This window comes from Nasonia vitripennis, chromosome 1, assembly GCF_009193385.2.
Source record: "Nasonia vitripennis strain AsymCx chromosome 1, Nvit_psr_1.1, whole genome shotgun sequence".
NCBI lineage: Eukaryota > Metazoa > Arthropoda > Insecta > Hymenoptera > Pteromalidae > Nasonia > Nasonia vitripennis.
The window spans coordinates 13,766,288-13,783,420 of record NC_045757.1 but is presented as its reverse complement, the minus strand read 5'-3'; the positions used below and the strand labels follow the sequence as shown (position 1 = coordinate 13,783,420).

At 38.4% G+C, this 17,133-nt stretch overlaps 4 protein-coding genes and 1 pseudogene across 13 annotated transcripts; all 5 read left to right on the top strand.

Annotated features, from left to right (window-relative positions):
* Positions 1-485: 485 nt before the first annotated feature.
* On the top strand, positions 486-2,436 carry LOC100679348 (nose resistant to fluoxetine protein 6-like). Its single transcript, XM_032597495.1, has 5 exons — positions 486-770; positions 912-1,233; positions 1,615-1,888; positions 1,972-2,132; positions 2,208-2,436. The coding sequence occupies exons 1-5, from the start codon at positions 491-493 to the stop codon at positions 2,434-2,436; spliced, it is 1,266 nt and encodes a 421-aa protein (XP_032453386.1). The 5' UTR covers positions 486-490.
* A 31-nt stretch (positions 2,437-2,467) lies between these two features.
* Positions 2,468-4,440, top strand: LOC116738470 (nose resistant to fluoxetine protein 6-like). Its single transcript, XM_032595737.1, has 5 exons — positions 2,468-2,658; positions 2,747-2,867; positions 2,936-3,125; positions 3,215-3,357; positions 4,099-4,440. The coding sequence occupies exons 1-5, from the start codon at positions 2,495-2,497 to the stop codon at positions 4,246-4,248; spliced, it is 768 nt and encodes a 255-aa protein (XP_032451628.1). The 5' UTR covers positions 2,468-2,494; the 3' UTR covers positions 4,249-4,440.
* A 789-nt stretch (positions 4,441-5,229) lies between these two features.
* Positions 5,230-6,130, top strand: LOC100113992 (annotated as a pseudogene).
* A 2,175-nt stretch (positions 6,131-8,305) lies between these two features.
* Positions 8,306-13,324, top strand: LOC100114023 (probable cytochrome P450 6a13). Of its 5 annotated transcripts, none has more exons than XM_032595731.1 (8): positions 8,306-8,464; positions 9,681-10,040; positions 10,122-10,536; positions 10,987-11,372; positions 11,579-11,777; positions 12,031-12,252; positions 12,625-12,876; positions 12,938-13,324. In XM_032595731.1, the coding sequence occupies exons 3-8, from the start codon at positions 10,146-10,148 to the stop codon at positions 13,105-13,107; spliced, it is 1,620 nt and encodes a 539-aa protein (XP_032451622.1). In that variant the 5' UTR covers positions 8,306-8,464; positions 9,681-10,040; positions 10,122-10,145; the 3' UTR covers positions 13,108-13,324. The 5 variants fall into 5 exon arrangements, with proteins under 5 accessions (XP_032451622.1, XP_001599214.2, XP_008208821.1 ...); XM_001599164.6 differs by having other exon boundaries at positions 8,308-8,771; XM_008210599.4 differs by lacking the exon at positions 8,306-8,464 and adding an exon at positions 8,590-8,771 and having other exon boundaries at positions 10,107-10,536.
* A 245-nt stretch (positions 13,325-13,569) lies between these two features.
* On the top strand, positions 13,570-17,113 carry LOC100114054 (adenosine kinase-like). Of its 6 annotated transcripts, XM_031927529.2 has the most exons (6): positions 13,570-13,983; positions 14,314-14,537; positions 14,689-14,732; positions 15,143-15,316; positions 15,380-15,650; positions 15,727-17,113. In XM_031927529.2, exons 3-6 carry the CDS (start codon positions 14,701-14,703, stop codon positions 16,195-16,197), a joined length of 948 nt encoding a protein of 315 aa, XP_031783389.1. In that variant the 5' UTR covers positions 13,570-13,983; positions 14,314-14,537; positions 14,689-14,700; the 3' UTR covers positions 16,198-17,113. The 6 variants fall into 6 exon arrangements, with proteins under 6 accessions (XP_031783389.1, XP_031783394.1, XP_001599233.2 ...); XM_031927534.2 differs by lacking the exon at positions 14,689-14,732 and having other exon boundaries at positions 14,473-14,537; XM_001599183.6 differs by lacking the exon at positions 14,689-14,732.
* The last annotated feature ends 20 nt before the right edge of the window (positions 17,114-17,133 follow it).

Below are 17,133 nucleotides of genomic sequence, written 5' to 3'. Positions count from 1 at the left end.
ATTAATTTGAAATATGTTAGTCTTAGTAGGGAGCGAAGAATTGTAACCACAAATATTGTAATTTTAATTATTGTAATTAAAATATTATAATTTCTATTAACTACAAAGTTGTGATTTTTATAAATTATTTGCTAAATTGAGAAATTGCTATAGTTATAGTTATAAGTTAAAAAAATAGTAAGTAATTCGATCCAACATTTTACGAGTAAACACTATGAAGATCAAGATTATAATTATTGTTCGAATGCATGGGTGACTAATTTTATGCTTACTGCGATTCTGAATAAAAATTCTAAAAATACGCTCACATTAGACAGTAAAGACTTATATAGTAACCATACAGTAATAAACACCTATTCTAGATTGTATATTCCTTTTATCGAACGAAAGAGAGAATGAAGGAATAATTGTGCAACAGTAATTACAAGTCCTGGTGCGGGGGAAATTTCCGAGATAAATCGTCGCCGCTGCATTTCTGCGTTCTTCTAAAATGTCTTGTCGCAGTATGCAGACGTGTTTCTTGCTTTCTCTGTCCTTGCAACTATTTTTTCTCGTCGTAACAGCCGATTCGTCGAAGAATAATTATGGTGGCGAATATTTAGAGAACGCATTTATCGAAGAGAATCTGCGGCTTTTGAGCCCCGAGAGTGTACTGAAAAGCATTGAAATAGTGCAAAGTGATGTTAAAGACGTCGTGAATTTCAGCTGTACGAAGGACTTACAGGTTTGGAAAGGACAGCTTGAAAATCGTGAATCATGGGCATTAAAAAGTAAGAAACGTAAAGTAAATTTAGTAAAAAAAGTATAGAATTGAATTTTTCAAATATGATTTATTTCAATGATATGTATGCGTATACTATTCAAAAATCCAGTTAGGCAATCGATAGTCAAAGAAAGCGATAATTTTACAGTGCGAGATGCCTCATCAAAGATCCCCGCAGGTCTTTTTCATGGAAATCTAGTCGACTTGGGCATGTACGACGAGTGCGTGGAAGCAGGCGGTCGTTTTTGCACCTACGAAATTAATCCAACGCGCCAAAAGACGGCTTTCCTCTTAGCTCCGATGCTGTCCGTTTGCCTACCACGAAGTTGCACTGCAGACGACGTTATTCAACTTGTTAATAGGACCATCGAAGCAAATGAGAAATTGAAATCTCAGGGCATTACTATGGCTTCCACGGCTTGCTTGACGATCGATCCGAAGGACTCGAATGCATTAGTGCACTTTTGGTAGTAAGTTTTCTCTGACCTATAATTTATAGTTGTAGTAGCAAGTATAAAATTGTTCATTTCATGTTCAGATTATTAGCCAATTCGTAGATTTATCGACGATAGATTTGTCGTGTAAAGAGAGTCAATAAACTCAAGCAAATTTTAGCTCAATGTCAAACAATTTTTCTATCTGCTGCGAGTGCATGTCTCGTATGATGACATACTGAGTATTGCAAAATTACGCTGTCCCCAATGGTACGCACCTAGCTATAAGAAACGGAAATAGCGTGTAGAATCATACTTAATTACCAGTCAAGTCGCAGTTTCGGTCAGATACTCGTTTGATTAGCCCCATTGGAATAAAATTTCTAATGATAAAAAATCTTATAAAAAATAATTTAGCATCGTCCTGTCGATCTACACGGGCTTTATCGTCCTCTGTACCCTGTGCGATCTGGCAAACAGGTGCTACGGAGTGGAATGGAAGGGCTGGCAAACGCTTGAGCGACTTTCTATGCTAAAGACTGGAGCAAATATTTTAATTACGAAGCCTCAAGACGACGACTTGACTGTTATCCACGGTCTACGAGTCATCAGCACGGCCTGGATAGTCCTGGTGCACGAGTATATGGCTCAGTTTTATGCGGTCAATCTCAATGTTCTCGATATTGCCAAGGTCAGTTATGCATCATCAAGCTAAAACTTATACACGCCGGTCTAATATGTATACATATCAGTGTTTACCAATTATATTTACAGTGGTTTTCATCGTGGAAATCTCTCTTCCCCCTCGTTGGACTTTACTCTGTAGACACATTTTTTACTATCAGCGGTTTCTTAACGGCATACGCATTTTTCAAACAAAGACAAAAGAATAAAAAATTCAAAATTCTACATTATTACTCGCATCGATTTATCAGGTATAAGCAGTAGAATCTGTAGAATCGATAAGCTGATCTTTGAGCCAGAAGATAACTGATTGGTTTTGAATACAGATTGACTTTACCGGTCGTCGTGTTCCTGATTTGCACGTATGTTTTTATCAACGGCTCTGGAGCACGGTACGAATGGCTGCGAGACATATTCGTTGTCGGTATTCAATCGAAATGGTGGTCATTTCTGCTTTACATTCAAAATTTTGTGCAAAAGGATGATTTTGTAAGACTAATTGTCCTCCTTATATTTTATAATAAGCCTAGATTACGATGTTTCCTTTGGCAATGACTCAGTGTCAATTTTGTCGTTTCAGTGCGTGCTTCATCTATGGTCTCTTGCCGTGGATATGCAGTTATTTTGGTTATCGCCATTCATCCTTTTCCCACTCTACAAAAAACCAAAAATTGGTTTAACAATTTTAGGATCGCTGATCGTTGCTTCAGCCACTGTAACCGCGGCAATTGTAGGCTACAACCAGTATTCTGCTATTTATTTCACGCGTGAACTAAAGTAAAATCACATATAATTTACGGATAGTATATATTTTGAAATATACTCAGAACTAAACTTATATTGAAACTAAATCCTCAAATTATAGCATGACCCACTTTTTGGAATCATTCAAAGACGTTTACATTATGCCTTACACTCGTGCATCAGCCTATCTTCTTGGAATTTTGTTTGGATACAAAATGACAAATAAAGAAAAAATAAGCAAGGTATGCAAAGTAAAGTAAATTTTTAATAAGGTCTATAATATAAGAATTTAAAGACTATGTTTTTTTAGGAAATGCTCTATTTCGGATGGGTTTTATCGTTTGTCGCATTTACTTTCTGTATAATCGGTACCAAATCTTTTACGGATGAAAGTTACGTGTATAATCCAGTTTGGGAAATAATATTTGCGGCAATAGCAAGACCGATTTGGGCATCCGGTGTTTGCTGGATTATCTACGCAAGCAGCGACGATTTCGCAAGTTCGAACAATTATTAAGCATTATGTACATGTTCTGTTTGAATTTGTAGTTTTTAATATTTATTGCTTCATTTTGTTTTACACTTGTAGGACCAATTGTGTCATTGTTAAGCTGGAAGTATTTTTTGCCATTGAGCAGGATGTCTTATTGTGTTTACTTACTTCACACCGTGTTTCCACTATGGGAAGTTTCAGTGTCAAGAACTCCAAGATACTTTCACGAATATTATATTGTAAGGATTCTTTGACAGCTTTAAGGGGTCAAGCCTGGGTTAAATCCTGCAAAAAAACAAATAGTACATTACGATACGTGTGACTTAAATGGTTCTTTTTTACACGGCGCAGTTAGCACCCGAGCGTAGCGAGTGTGATCAACACGGTGCAAAAAAGGACTACTTTAGTCACAGATAGGCGTGACTCAACAGCGGATTTTAGCCACACTGTGCTATAAAAGATATTCTTCTTATCAAACAATTTTTTATTTGATGTAATTTGAAAAAAAAAATTCTATCGAAAAACTCTGCAAAGAGTACTCAATTTTATCTCGAAATGAGCGATTTTTCACTCTTTCAGATTTAGAGAGATATTTACCGAGTTGAAAATTTTTTATTTAGTGTCTCCTCGGAATGCAATTTTAAAATGCTTATTATTTATGCAATAATAAATTTTCAAAAAAGTAATTAATCATACTAGGTCACAAAATTTCCTGACGCTCTCACGAATCTAATGCAACAAACCGCATTACAATCCATCTTGCTGCTCGAAAAATCGACAGTCAGGCCGTTTTTAGTTCTTTGTTTCCTCGACTATTTATATATTTTCGATAGAATTTTTTTCTTCAAATTACATCAAATAAAAAATTTGTTGGTAAAAAGAATATCTTTTTGTTTTTTTGCAGGATTAAACCCAGGCTTGACCTCTTAAATAATACTATTATGTCATGATTTTTTTAACTGATATCTGTGATTTTTCAGTTCCATTCTTACCTAAGTAATTTGATGATAAGCATCGTGATCTCATTTTTCTACAGTGTTATGTTTGAAGTACCAATACGTATTTTGGAAGATATAATCTTTAGCGAGAAAAATAAATTTACGGTACAGGACATAAACAAAATTAAATAATTTCCATGAAGAAAGAGACATTATAAAAAATAAATGCTTCATGGTAAAACTACTATTAGATGCGCATGTACATCAAATAACTTCTATAAATAAATTATGTCATAAGATTTGTTTACTAAAATAATCATGATTATGTGATCAGTTTGAATACAATGTAAAAATCTTTTAAAATCCAATGGCAAATGTTTAACATAATTTTAGCTGTTTGTTTCGAAAAGTAATCAGGTAATCTATGCATGACTGATGGTCACCATCGCTTCGCCCGGACGACAGATTACAACAGTGCTAGAAACACCTAAAGCTTTTACCGATTTGACCTTCTTAAAATTAGAATTATTAAAACAGTCTGTCTGACCCGTTAAAAATTAGCATAAAATTAGCTAAAAATATTTTTATATTTTTCCTGTATAAAAAAGTTATGACCGGATGTTGTGAAGCCAAGCTAGACATTACGTGATTGGCTCTTGTAGTGTGCATGTGTCTAAGTCAGGAAGTCTAAATGTTGTCGAGGTTAGGGCGCGCAACGCGCGCTGTTCAAAATCTAGTATTATAAAATAGTCATAACCGGATGTTGTCAAGCCAAGATAAACGTTACGTGATTGGCTCATGTAGTGCGCATGCGTTAAAGTCAGACATCTAAACGTCTTTGAGGTTAATGTTTTAATATTTTTATTTGAAACTTGGTACAGTGATAGATGTTTAAATGAGGAAGGGTTCTTGGTTTTTCATAATTTATTGTATTTGTTTAGTTTCAAGTCATTTTCTGACGTGCACTTGTTCAGTCGACTCAGTCGGTAAAAGTTAAGTTTCTGACCCCCTTAACGGGCGATATACTTGTCAAACTCCCACCCAAGTCCCCACTCCCCACATGTACATATGCATGCGCACATTAATTTAGTTCGTATATCTTTCGCTAGAGGGAACAAAAAGGACGCTTAGAGCTCCTGCGACATTACTGATGTAAGTTAGTTTACAAGTCAACGTCGTAGCGTAAACATCTATATGTGGAGAGCTGAAAACTACAATGAATTATAACATATATTGAGTGATAAGACGAAGCTTTCTTTTTGAGAAAGCAATAGACATAAGAGTTAAGAAGTTAATAGAAAACTCTTATTAAGCCTTAAAGAATCTGTATATACTTTACTTACATCTGATAAGCATAAGTATACATTTTCAAAATGTCTATGCGGCCCGATGATCACAGGAAAAAATGGGACAAAGAGGAATACGAACAGCGGGCATTGCAGCGACTTCAGGAAGAGATTGCAGAAGATGAGCTTGGAATTCCAAAAGAACCAGCAGTTAAACGAGAACCTTTAAAACAAAGAGATTACAAAGTAGATCTTGAATCAAAGCTTGGCAAATGCGTTGTATTAAACAAGAATACGCCATCCGCACAAAGTGGAGGATACTATTGTAACGTGTGTGACTGCGTGGTGAGAGACTCTATCAACTTTTTGGACCACATAAATGGAACCAAACATCAGCGTAATTTGGGGATGTCAATGAAGATAGAAAGATCAACCCTAGACCAAGTAAAAGCCAGATTTGCTGCAAATAAGAAGAAGTTGAAGGAAAAAAAAGAAAGATTATGATTTAGAGGAGAAAGTGAAGGAGTTACAAGAAGAAGACGAACGAATGAAGGAATACAGGAAAGATAAAAGGATAAACAGGAAGAGGAAAATCGAGGAGCCACAATATGATGAAGGCCCAGCTGATGAAATGGCAGCAATGATGGGCTTTTCAGATTTTGGTTCATCAAAAAAAAAGAATTAAACAAATAAAAATGACTGGACTTAAGAAAAAAAAAATAAGACTTGCATCGTTTTTAAAAATTTTAATATTATACTTTTCATCGATCATTATATCTTTTATTAAACACTGATTTTGTATTTATATTTTAAATAAAAATAAAAACAATAAGAAAAACATATGTATATTTGTTTTACTTACCACTTGATTTATTTACTATTTTATGATTTGAACCCTGGTAGAAATTAACCTAAAAACTGGCAAGTTCTTGTGTTAAAATCCTAAGAACTTGCCAGTTTCTAGATTAATTTCTACCAGGGAAATTGAAATTGCAAATCGAAGTTGTACAATACTTGCAGTGGAAAAAGTACGAACTTCTTGAAGCGATACTTGATCTATAATCGGTAAGTTGGATTCAAGTAACGCGCAGTCTTGGTGGGCAACGGTAAGTCAGAGTTCTAGGTTGCCTCAATTTATTTAAAGTTTCAAATACACTACAATAATGACAAAAATGATTTAAACACTCTTTTAAAGATAATTGTTTTTATGGATGATACATAAAACTTCTTAAGAAATTAAAATATAATATAACGTACGTTTTTCAAAAAATACTCTAGTAATAAATTTTAAAGAATAAGATGATAATTATTTTAAACCACTTTAATTATAGTGTATTGCTTCACGAAATTCGTAAAAATTTATAGTAATAGAATGTTATTGCAAGCTCTCAAAATAAAAAGCAGGACGTTGTAGGTTCTAATCAAAGCATTTAATCTACTGACTGAGTATTTATTGGTAAACCAACCAAACTTTGACGTTTAAAATCCCCTTAATTTGCCTGTATAGAGGTCAACGTGGAAATTCGCGTCAATTGTACGCTCGCGTATCTGCTATCTTATCAGCCGCAAACCCGAAAGTCCTAGTTCTTTTGATCACGAGCTGGTTCATAACCATAAATCAGTCAAATATGCGTCTGCATCACGCGAGGCTACATAAACTGTGCGTGTCCAACTTTGAAACAAACACCCGTTTAATCCTGACAAATAGCGTCAGAGTATTTTTAGCTTCGATTGCCTTAGGCGTTATTTTTGAATATCCGTCTCATGGGATATCATTTTTGTATGCTTCTGAAAAATCTTCAAAAGTAACAAACTCTACATGTACTTCAATTTTTTATCTTAATTCGCTGGTTACCAAATATCGCGATTGCGTTATCTGACTATTGCATTAATCCAATAGCCATGCATGGTAAATGAACTAATTTTTGTTTTTGTATGATTGGTAAAAATTATTATTAATTTTTATGCATTGAAATTCGTGTGTATATTCTTAGTTTTATGTACCCTTTAATGTGTATAACTTGGATTTTAAATTATTTTTCAAAACGCTGAAATATTATGAATGCACACATCATTCACTAGTATCAGCTTTTTACGATTGGAAACTCCGGTTCCGATAAGTTATCTGTACGTGCAATCAAACGCCATCAATTTTTTTTCGCAGGCAGATTGCTCCATAATTGTAAGTCGTGTGCGCTTGATCTTGATGCATCTTGCGACTCAAATATTTCTAGGTCATTATTGAGTCGCGAAAATTGATAATGATATCAGTGCTCCTTATCAACGTAATCGATGAATCAATTAAATTTGTTTTTGCTTCTAATAATATATAACCAATATTCTGATCATAACAAAGCAATTTTCGAAGCAATTCTAGAAATCTTTTTCTCACAGTTGAAATGCCAGGCATAAAACACGAGTCACCGATTTAATTCCGTATTTTAATTTTGTTTTATTGAACAGGGGCTATTTTTAAGATAATCGTGTTTACCCACAATGAAAGTCAAGCCGACCTTTTTCCGCAAATAAAAATCCCCCGTTCGAATTAATTGTGCGGTAGCGTTATAATAAAGAGCAAAAAGTTATCATCATCTCAGTAAGCACAATAATAGAAGGGCAAAAATATTATATCACTATGAGCTTGCTCTTATCAAGACTCGAAGAAACAAATTTGTACGCGAGATTGAAACACCTGATGCACCGAAATTTTAACCGCAACGCAGCGGCGATCTGGTATCGCAGCAATGACATCAAGAAATTTGTTAGCTCTCTCCAAGTTTTAACTGAAACTCGATATTAAATCCAACCGAATACGGGCGACCTTTCATATCCCGCCGAAAACAAGTGTGCAATAGTGTTCCTCGTAAATCCCAGCGGTGTGTGTGTGTGTGTGTGTAACATCAGCGATAAAAATCCAAACTTATCACCAGACGCACTCATCAAAGCGAGTCGCAAAAGCCTGTCCAGTCGCATGCAGCTCGCCGGAAAACGGTGCTCTCGGAAACGCAGATAGCGCGCGGGGAGAAAGAAAAATTTTTAAACTCCAATTCGTCACGGGCCATTGTCTATCTGTCTCTGTCTTGCTCCAAGCCGAGTCGGGCGGGCGGTCTGTTGGTCGTCACGTATACACCTCTACTCCTACTTCGAGAGAGAGAGAGAGAGAGAGAGAGAGAGAGAGAGAGAGAGAGAGAGAGAGAGAGACGAAGATGCCGTATAGAAAACGAGGATTCGTGGCGGAGTGATTTTCAGTGCGTCGACGGAGCTCGCGCGCAACGGATTATGCACGGAGCGCAGGTTTTCTCGATCGACGCTGTGTTGTTGTGCGCTGTAAAGTAGAGCCTCGCGTGCTTGCAGTGCAAATCGCGCACGACTGTGAGAACGGTTTCGCGTTGCGAATTTGAGTTTTAAACCGTCTGGGATCGGAATAAAGTGAGTGTTCGAAGAATTTCATCAGCTGTGAATTTTCGTTCAGAGGCCGAGCGTTGAATAATTCGAAGCCGCCGTGAATATTGATTTATCATCGCGTTTGTATGAAACAGAAACTTACTGTATAACGTTTTCTTATGATTAGTCAAAACAGTAAAACGTTCGACCAAACACACATCGAACAGAATAAAACGAGCCTTTGAATCGACTGCGATGACTATTCGATAATTAAATATTCAGCAAAAAACTTGGAAACATCCAACTTAACAGTCTTCTATTTAAAACCGATGCAGCTTATCGGAACTAAAAACGTCAGCCAGCGAGAGACGTGATTATTGCAAAACTGGCAGGTCGCCTGTCGCGCTGGAATATACTTAGAAGAAAACAAAACAAAGAAGAAAAATAGAAGCCGATGTAACTCGTTCCATCGCACGTTTGTGTGTACACGGCGTTCGAAATTACATAATCTTTTTAAACGATCGCTCGCGCGAGGGAGCGACTGTATACCGTCGCCATATAAGCTACTTTGGTACGCGTCTCACGACTCCCGCACGCTGTGTGTAATCGTGACGACCGACGCATCAAGTATACTTCTTTTGCAATATTCATACAGTAAAAAGTCATTTGACGTTTATCAAAATTTAGTACACGCGATTCGAATAGGACTATCGTCAAGCGTCCGGCAGCAAACGCTTCTTTCCGCAACTTTCCAACGATTACACAGTATAGTATTATTAACACCACAACAAAAGCCAACTACGCGTCTCAAGTCACAAATCATCGCACGATTCTCGTTCCCCGCGGCCGCCGAAGACTTTCTCGCGCCTCCCAATGCATTACACACTTATTACTTTTCCCGCCACGATATCACGATAAGAGCGAGTCTAATCTTACTTCATTGCTTATTCGCAGAATCCTCCGAGGAAAAAAGCCGATTTCCCGAAACCCACGGAGATGCAGAGATTGGTGGGACGACCGATCGCCTATATCCCTAAATAGTAATCGATGTCGTCAGTCCGCGCGCAAGAGACCTAATTATGTAGACAGATCACGCGCCCGCGTCTACACTCCGGAAGCGCAGCCGCTGCGGGGAGAAAGAGAGTCTTTTTTCGAGGAGAGAGCGGCCGGGTGAACGAGGATTCTCTCGCTCCACGGTACACATACCTATCTCGCAGCGCGGGCGTTTGCGCTCGGCAGCCGTAGAAAGAGGAGCGAAGGCTTTGTGGAAGGAAGTGCCGACGACGCGAGGAGTGTAATCGGAATAAGACTGAGGTGAGGAAGTTACTGTTTTCTAACGAGAATTACGATTAACGAAATATTTTATTTGCAATAAATAAGAACAATTGCCTCAAGACTTGTTCAAGCCAAAGCCTCGCCATGTTGAGCCTGATAAAGGACTGCCTCTGGGAGCCTCTGCCCATAGTGCTGATAATGCTGGGCTACGCGCTCTACGCCTTCCTGACCTCGACGTTCGACTATTGGCTGGTCCGCGGGGTGCCTTATCGCAAGCCGACTCCGCTGCTGGGAAACTTCGGCGACCTGCTGCTCTTCCGCAAGTCCCAGCCCGAGGGCATCAGCGAGATGTACAACTGGTTCGGCAACGAGCGCTTCTTCGGCGTCTTCCGCGTGCGCTCGCCGATCCTCATCGTCAGGGATCCCGAGCTCATCAAGTGCGTCTGCGTCAAGGACTTCCACGTGTTCTGCAATCGGGGCATACCTGTGAACAGTACAAAGGACCCCTTGTCCGGGCATCTGTTTAATTTGGAAGGTATGCGTGCGCCACTTAAGGCAATTGTCGTTTGCTTTGTTTTGTCGCTTCTCGCGAAAGTTCCAGGCGTACAGTTGCTCAAAGAATAAAAGAGAGCATTATTCTCGCTGGTCGTTTGGTATTCCGCGCGATCGGGATTAATTAATTAGTCGAAGCAGCGGGCAACCAATAATATCAACGACATCTCGCGATCGTATCAAAGGAAAGCAAACACCAGCGGGTATTATCGATCGTAGCCCCGGAAACTCCTACCCCCAACTTGGGAAGTAATCAAAATTGATGGATTCTGATATACGCGGGGCTGCAGCTGTTCAATATAATTAATTAACTTGCTATACACTCGACCCGCGAAACATCGATTGCAATAATGATCGGATGTCAGCATTGCAGAAGATCGCGAGCGATCCCAACGCGACGTAATATTCTGATTCACTTGCAAATGCTTCGCAGGAAAGCACTGGAAGAGCCTGCGCTCCAAGCTTACACCAGCCTTTTCCTCGGGCAAGCTGAAGAACATGTTCTACCTGCTGGTGGAATGTTCGGACGATCTAACGCGGCTGGTGGAACGTCGTCTCGAGATGCTCGAGAACAGCAGCAGCAGCAGCAGCAGCAGTTTCCCGGACGCGTCGATCGTCGAGGTGCGTGAGCTGGCTGCAAATTTCACGATCGACGTGATCGGCAGCTGCGCCTTCGGCATACAGATAAACGCCCTCAGCGACGAGGACTCGGAGTTCCGCAAGGCGGCCAGGAGGCTCTCCAAGCCCAGCTACAAGGCCACCCTCTGGCGCATGCTCAGGACCTCGATGCCCAAGCTCTATAAGCTGCTGGGGGTCCAGGTACACACACCTACCTGCAATTCCATATATTATAACGGCCCGATATTCCGTGAGTCATCGTTGAGCCGTGACGCGAGCCCCGATTGTTTATCGAACAATCGATGACGATCGAATTATAATTATTCTCATTATTATCTCCCCCGTGTATTTGGGTCAGTCGTGCGTATAATCGATGAAATGAAATATCGTACGAATGTTGTGTTTAGGTGATAGATCCGTCGGTAACGAAATTCTTCATGGACGTCGTTTCGCAAATGGTGAAGGAGAGGGAGAACAAGGCTTTGAAGAGACACGACTTTATGGATCTTCTGATTGAATTGAAAAACAGAGGGACTCTTGAGCTTGACAATGGTAATGGGCTGCGAGCCCACAACGACGAGGAGGTTCCAGTCGCCGAGGAAATAGGTAATATATAATTGAAAAATCAAAGCCATATTTCATCTTAACTGGACGCTCACGCACACGCGCACGCACGCGCCCACGTCATGAAATAATAATAGGAAAAAGTTCGTGATGGAAATGTACCGCCGGTGTGAATTATTCTTCGTGCGTGCCACTTAACCGACCAGTAAATTTCACACGAGAACGATTTGATGGTCCAACAAGTCGAATGTAAACAGCTGTTGTATTGATAGGTTGTTTTTTTTTTTCATTGCAGTTCTCGACGAGAACACAATAGCGGCGCAGGCCTTTGTCTTCTTCGTGGCTGGCTACGAGACGTCGTCGAATACGATAGCCTTCTGCCTCTACGAGCTCGCAGTGAATCCCGAAATCCAAGAAAAAGCTAGACGCGACATAATCGACGCGCTCGACAAGCGCGATAGCAAGTTGACGTACGACGCCGTGCAAGACATGAAGTACTTGGACATGGTCATACTGGGTGAGAAGCAATGTCTGTCTCGAGCTCGAGCCTCTACTCTGATTCAATAATCGTCTAGAGTTATTTTGGTGTACACGTAATTTTTCCGCTAAAAAGTAACATTCCTGCAATCGCACGGAGGCCATAAAAATCAATGCGAAAAAAAATGCGTCGCGTCGCAAGCGTGCACAATATCAAATGGAATATTCCTGACGCAATCGTCAAACAGGAATAGCTATGCACAAGGTCTATAAATACGGAGAAAAGTGTGAAAAACCGAGCAATCCAGCGCATCTATTTTAAACCAGCGAGGCACATCTCTCTCCGATAAACCTCGATAGCGAGCATATAATGACACAATAACAACGACAACTCTTTCATTCGTCTGTACAGAAACGTTGAGGAAGTATCCACCAGCGCCGTTGCTCTCGCGACGATGCGAGTATCCGTACAAGCTGCCGGGCAGTGACGTCGAGCTTTCCAAGGGTATGCGAGTCGTCATACCGATTTACGCGATACACCATGACCCGAAGCACTATCCCGAGCCGGACAAGTTCAGGCCCGAGAGATTCGGCGACGAGGAGAAGAGGGCCAGGCATCCCTACACTTTCTTGCCGTTCGGCGAAGGACCCCGCAACTGCATAGGTATGACGGTTTATTTTATTATTGAGACTAAAATTAATCGACTTTCATCGCTGCGTTTCAGGTACGAGATTCGCACTATTGCAGACCAAAGTCGGAGTGATCACCTTCCTGAGGAAGTATCAAGTGGAGGTATGCGAGAAAACGGACATTCCGATAAAGTTCAGCAGACGGAGTCTGGTTACCGCCAGCGAAACCGGGGTGAGCCTGAATATCTCAAGACTGTCGGAATGATGGAGTGGAAGCAACTTATTACGCACTGATACGCGCGTTGTACTTATATAATTTATTATATTTCACGGAACCTAACTTAACTGGAAACAATTCTCTTAAATCGAAATTTTGTACTGTGTGTATAGGATTATCTATATTTACAAGATTTTGTGTCGACTGTAAAGACTGCGTTCACGATGCGAACTATTTTTTCAAATATATGTTTTGCTCAAAATAACACTGATGTCTCTTAATTCGTTAAACTTGTCGCACTATTAGATACCGTTAGTTGATTGAACTGTGAGCCAATAAGAAAATTAATACATTCACTATGACAGATGCTTATTCAAGGCAGCGAAACGTAATGCACTATAGATCAGCCCGCCATCCGTCATACGCATGCGCAAAGATGACCTTCGAAAGCTCCCCTATAGGTATATTCAAGCGCCATTCAAGTGGAATCTCACGAAATGTCGTCTGCTAGCTCTACAGCGTCGTCTGCTCGTGTATACGCGCGCGCGATTTCCCTCTACATCTGTATACTCTTTTTTCTCGATGATGCTCGCGCGTGCCAGCGAGCGAAAAAAATCTATACCGCGGAGACAGCCAAAATAAGATCGAAATCAGACGTTAACACGCATGCCCGCTGGCGCGCGCACCTTCGCCGCATGTTGCCTTTATCACGCGAAAAAAAAATGCGCGCCGAACACTGCTGCTGCTGCTGCTGCTGCTGTACGACCTCGTCCAAGGGGATTACGATGCTCTGTTTGCAAAGTTGAATCATGTGATTGCATGCGTTGCATCGTCCTTTACGACGTTTCCACTCTTTCCTCGCGGATTGCTGAAGCTGAGAATCGTTGCGACGCTCTCGATTGACACGAACTAGACGATTGTCAGGTAATGGTTTACATACAGGTATGATATACATACGAGTATGTAGGTCGATGTGGCAAGGGGTTGAGTGTGTTTTTCTAGAGGGTCCGCGGGATTGTTTGGACTTTTTGAATGAAATCGTGTTGAGGAGCTTGATTGTCTTTGCACTTTCGGGACTAGTTATGTTAAATTTCAGTCAAACAACGAGGATTAAAATTGCGCTTGATGAAAGGCACATATCCTAGCTTGTGTATGAAATTTTTTCCAATACTTTGGTTTTCATAAATTGTGTGATAAACTTTGAACTTGAATTTAAAGTAATTGATAAACTGTACGCATGTATAATGGGTTTAGGTTAATTCTGGAATTATGTATCTGTCGGCAACCACCTTGTCTGTAAAAGAAATATTTGCCAACTTTGAACATCCAGTAGTGATGGCTTTCGGCAATCCACTATTGGATGTGATTTTGACAGATGATGAAAATAATCTGTTGTCAAAATACAATCTCAAGATTGATGGACAGACTGAACTTGAGGAGAAAGTAATGGAACAACTATTTGCTGATTTACCAGAGGAGTAAGTTTAAATTTCAAATTAAATCTATACTTTTTCTACAAATGCTAATTCAATACAAATGTACAATGCTGTCACATTGACTTCTTCAATCGTCGATTGAAAGTGAACCATTTGATTTTACTAAAATCCAATTTCTGTATTTATACTGCAGCATGAGTCGTCTATGACTCATGAGTTTCTGGTCTCCTGTATGATGTAAGTCTTGCGGTGACTCACTTTTATTTTTCACTTTTTAATTTTTTAATTATCTTTTAAGTTATTATATAAATCTTTATCACCAGTGTGTTAATTCTTCTTATAATTCATAAACACAACAGTTTATTATACTATCTCATTTATTTTTAATTATTTTCATTCAGTCTCAGAACTTTTAAAAATGATGTGTTTTTTCTCAGATGTGACTATTTGTATTTTTCTGATGATTAATAATCTTGATAATATGATTATATTTCTTTCTTGAATATGAAACAAAATATTTTACACAATGCAATGATATTATTCATCATTTTTTAAGCAGCAGCTGTATAATTCACTGGTTTTTATCTAGCATGATTAAATTGATACTCAAATCAATCAAATTTTTAATTCTGAACAATAATTTACAGATCTAAACGGACAACTAGTGCTGGAGGGTGTGCTCAAAATACAATGAGGGTGTTACAAAAGCTATGTGGTAAAAAAAATGGTCCTAAAATATGTGTTTACTATGGTGGCCTAGGCAAAGATTCTAGAGGAGATATATTAGAGGAATTAGTACGATCAGCAAATGTTGATGCAAGGTGATTAACATTTTTCATATCATTTCAATCAAAAGATGTTTTCTCACATACAATGTTCTATAGGTATGCAATACATCCAACCCTTCCAACCGGAGTGTGTGTCTCAATAATAAATGATGGATACCGGAGCTTAGCAGCAACTTTGGGAGCTGCTTCTATTTACACACTGGAAGATTTAAAAACTACAGTGTTACCTTTAGATACAGTAAGAGTTATTTATATAGAAGGATTCTTTGTTACGCACAGCTTGGATGTGGCTAAAGAAGTTGTAAAGAGAGCACAAGGCAAAAATATTGTTATAGCGTTAAACCTCAATGGAACGTATATTTTTGAGGTAATGAAAATTAAATTAAGTATTAAAAAAGCAAATTTACTCAAGTGGATTCTAAAAAAATAACTAATATTTTCAGGATCATCATGCAGCCTTATGTGAAATGGTTGGTCTAGCCAAAATAGTTTTTGGCAATGTTGAAGAAATGAAAGCTTTAGCAAACTCATTAAATCTCAAATTTGACAATCCAACAGACATTCCATTTCTTTTGAATAATTTAAAAGGTGTATCAGTAAATGCATCCAATTCATCAAGTGGGAATTGGTTGATGAGTGATGGCATCTTTGTTATGACTCAAGGTGACGTAAACCCTGCTATTGTAGTTTGGGGTCAAGGCCAGTCTGCTCAAATTTCACCCATCAAACCTAAATCGCCAGTCATAGATACAACTGGAGCTGGTGATTCTCTAGTTGCTGGTTTCTTAGCTGGATTACTTACTAAAAAAGACCCAAAAACTTGTTTAGAATGGGGCTGTAAGGTAGCCTCAGAAGTAGTAACAAACATAGGTGCCACTTTATCCAATGATCTTCCTGCTGATTTTTTACAATGACGCTAATAGGGCACTTTTTTCATCAGCATTTCATTTAGCTATACTTTATTTACCAACTCATTATTGTTCTGGTAAATCTTGGTAAATAGCTTTGGTAAAATTTTGGTAAATAACTTAATAGAACTACAATTTCATGCTGAATAAGTTCTAATGCAATCACTGACTTGTTAAATATATCAATTTTAAATAGCAAAAATTAATAAGTTGGTAAAAACAGGTTATATAAAAAAGATACTCAATTATAAATTATGGAACAGATATTAGAGGATATCTATCTCAAAAGTCTCCTGCTTTTTAAGGGGATTAATTAAACTAAAATTATACAAATATTTGATTAATGCATGTTCATTAAAATTAAGTTCAATCCACCCTTGAAAGTTTGGGTCCCATACAGTACAAATCAGATTCCAAGGATAAATATATTCCTTATACTGTATTTGTTATATGGTTAATAAATTTTAACCAAAACCTTTTCAATTGATGTGAGTCTAGTCATTATGCTGTACTTAAGAAAAAACTTTACATAGATAAATATGTATATTTTGACATATTTTTCTACAATTTATTTGATTAATAAATGAAAAAATGACGTATTTACTATTTTTTGCAATTGTAATCAAGATGCCGAATGTTCAATAATTGACCAATCTTGTTATCCAACTCTAGACTAATAATGAAAATTATTTGAAAGTGAATGTAAACTTTTCTGAATGTAGATCGTGGCTGCCTTGATAAAATTATAAATAAGACACAAATACCTGACAGATGTATAGATAATAGTTACTCATTGCGCTCTATATTTTTTCTGTATAATAATGAAATTATGTATTTGTAAGTTCTACGCAATGAGAGTATAAATATTATGTAACAAAGCTATGGTTTTTAAAGAATAAAGTTCTATTTATTGTAAACTTAATTTGTAATGTTGATTTTTAA

Bases quoted from the DNA above. Each gene is read 5' to 3' on its own strand.
- LOC100114054 (XM_031927506.2), top strand. The intron at 14,538-15,142 runs GTAAGTTTAAAT...AATAATTTACAG, and splicing joins TTTGCTGATTTACCAGAGGA to ATCTAAACGGACAACTAGTG. The intron at 15,317-15,379 runs GTGATTAACATT...AATGTTCTATAG, and splicing joins TCAGCAAATGTTGATGCAAG to GTATGCAATACATCCAACCC.
- LOC100679348 (XM_032597495.1), top strand. From the start codon at position 491: ATGTCTTGTCGCAGTATGCAGACGTGTTTCTTGCTTTCTCTGTCCTTG. The intron at 771-911 runs GTAAGAAACGTA...ATAATTTTACAG, and splicing joins TGAATCATGGGCATTAAAAA to TGCGAGATGCCTCATCAAAG. The intron at 1,234-1,614 runs GTAAGTTTTCTC...AAAATAATTTAG, and splicing joins GCATTAGTGCACTTTTGGTA to CATCGTCCTGTCGATCTACA.
- LOC100114023 (XM_032595731.1), top strand. From the start codon at position 10,146: ATGTTGAGCCTGATAAAGGACTGCCTCTGGGAGCCTCTGCCCATAGTG. The intron at 11,778-12,030 runs GTAATATATAAT...TTTTCATTGCAG, and splicing joins TCCAGTCGCCGAGGAAATAG to TTCTCGACGAGAACACAATA. The intron at 12,253-12,624 runs GTGAGAAGCAAT...TCGTCTGTACAG, and splicing joins CTTGGACATGGTCATACTGG to AAACGTTGAGGAAGTATCCA.
- LOC116738470 (XM_032595737.1), top strand. From the start codon at position 2,495: ATGCAGTTATTTTGGTTATCGCCATTCATCCTTTTCCCACTCTACAAA. The intron at 2,868-2,935 runs GTATGCAAAGTA...ATGTTTTTTTAG, and splicing joins ATAAAGAAAAAATAAGCAAG to GAAATGCTCTATTTCGGATG. The intron at 3,358-4,098 runs GTAAGGATTCTT...GTGATTTTTCAG, and splicing joins ACTTTCACGAATATTATATT to TTCCATTCTTACCTAAGTAA.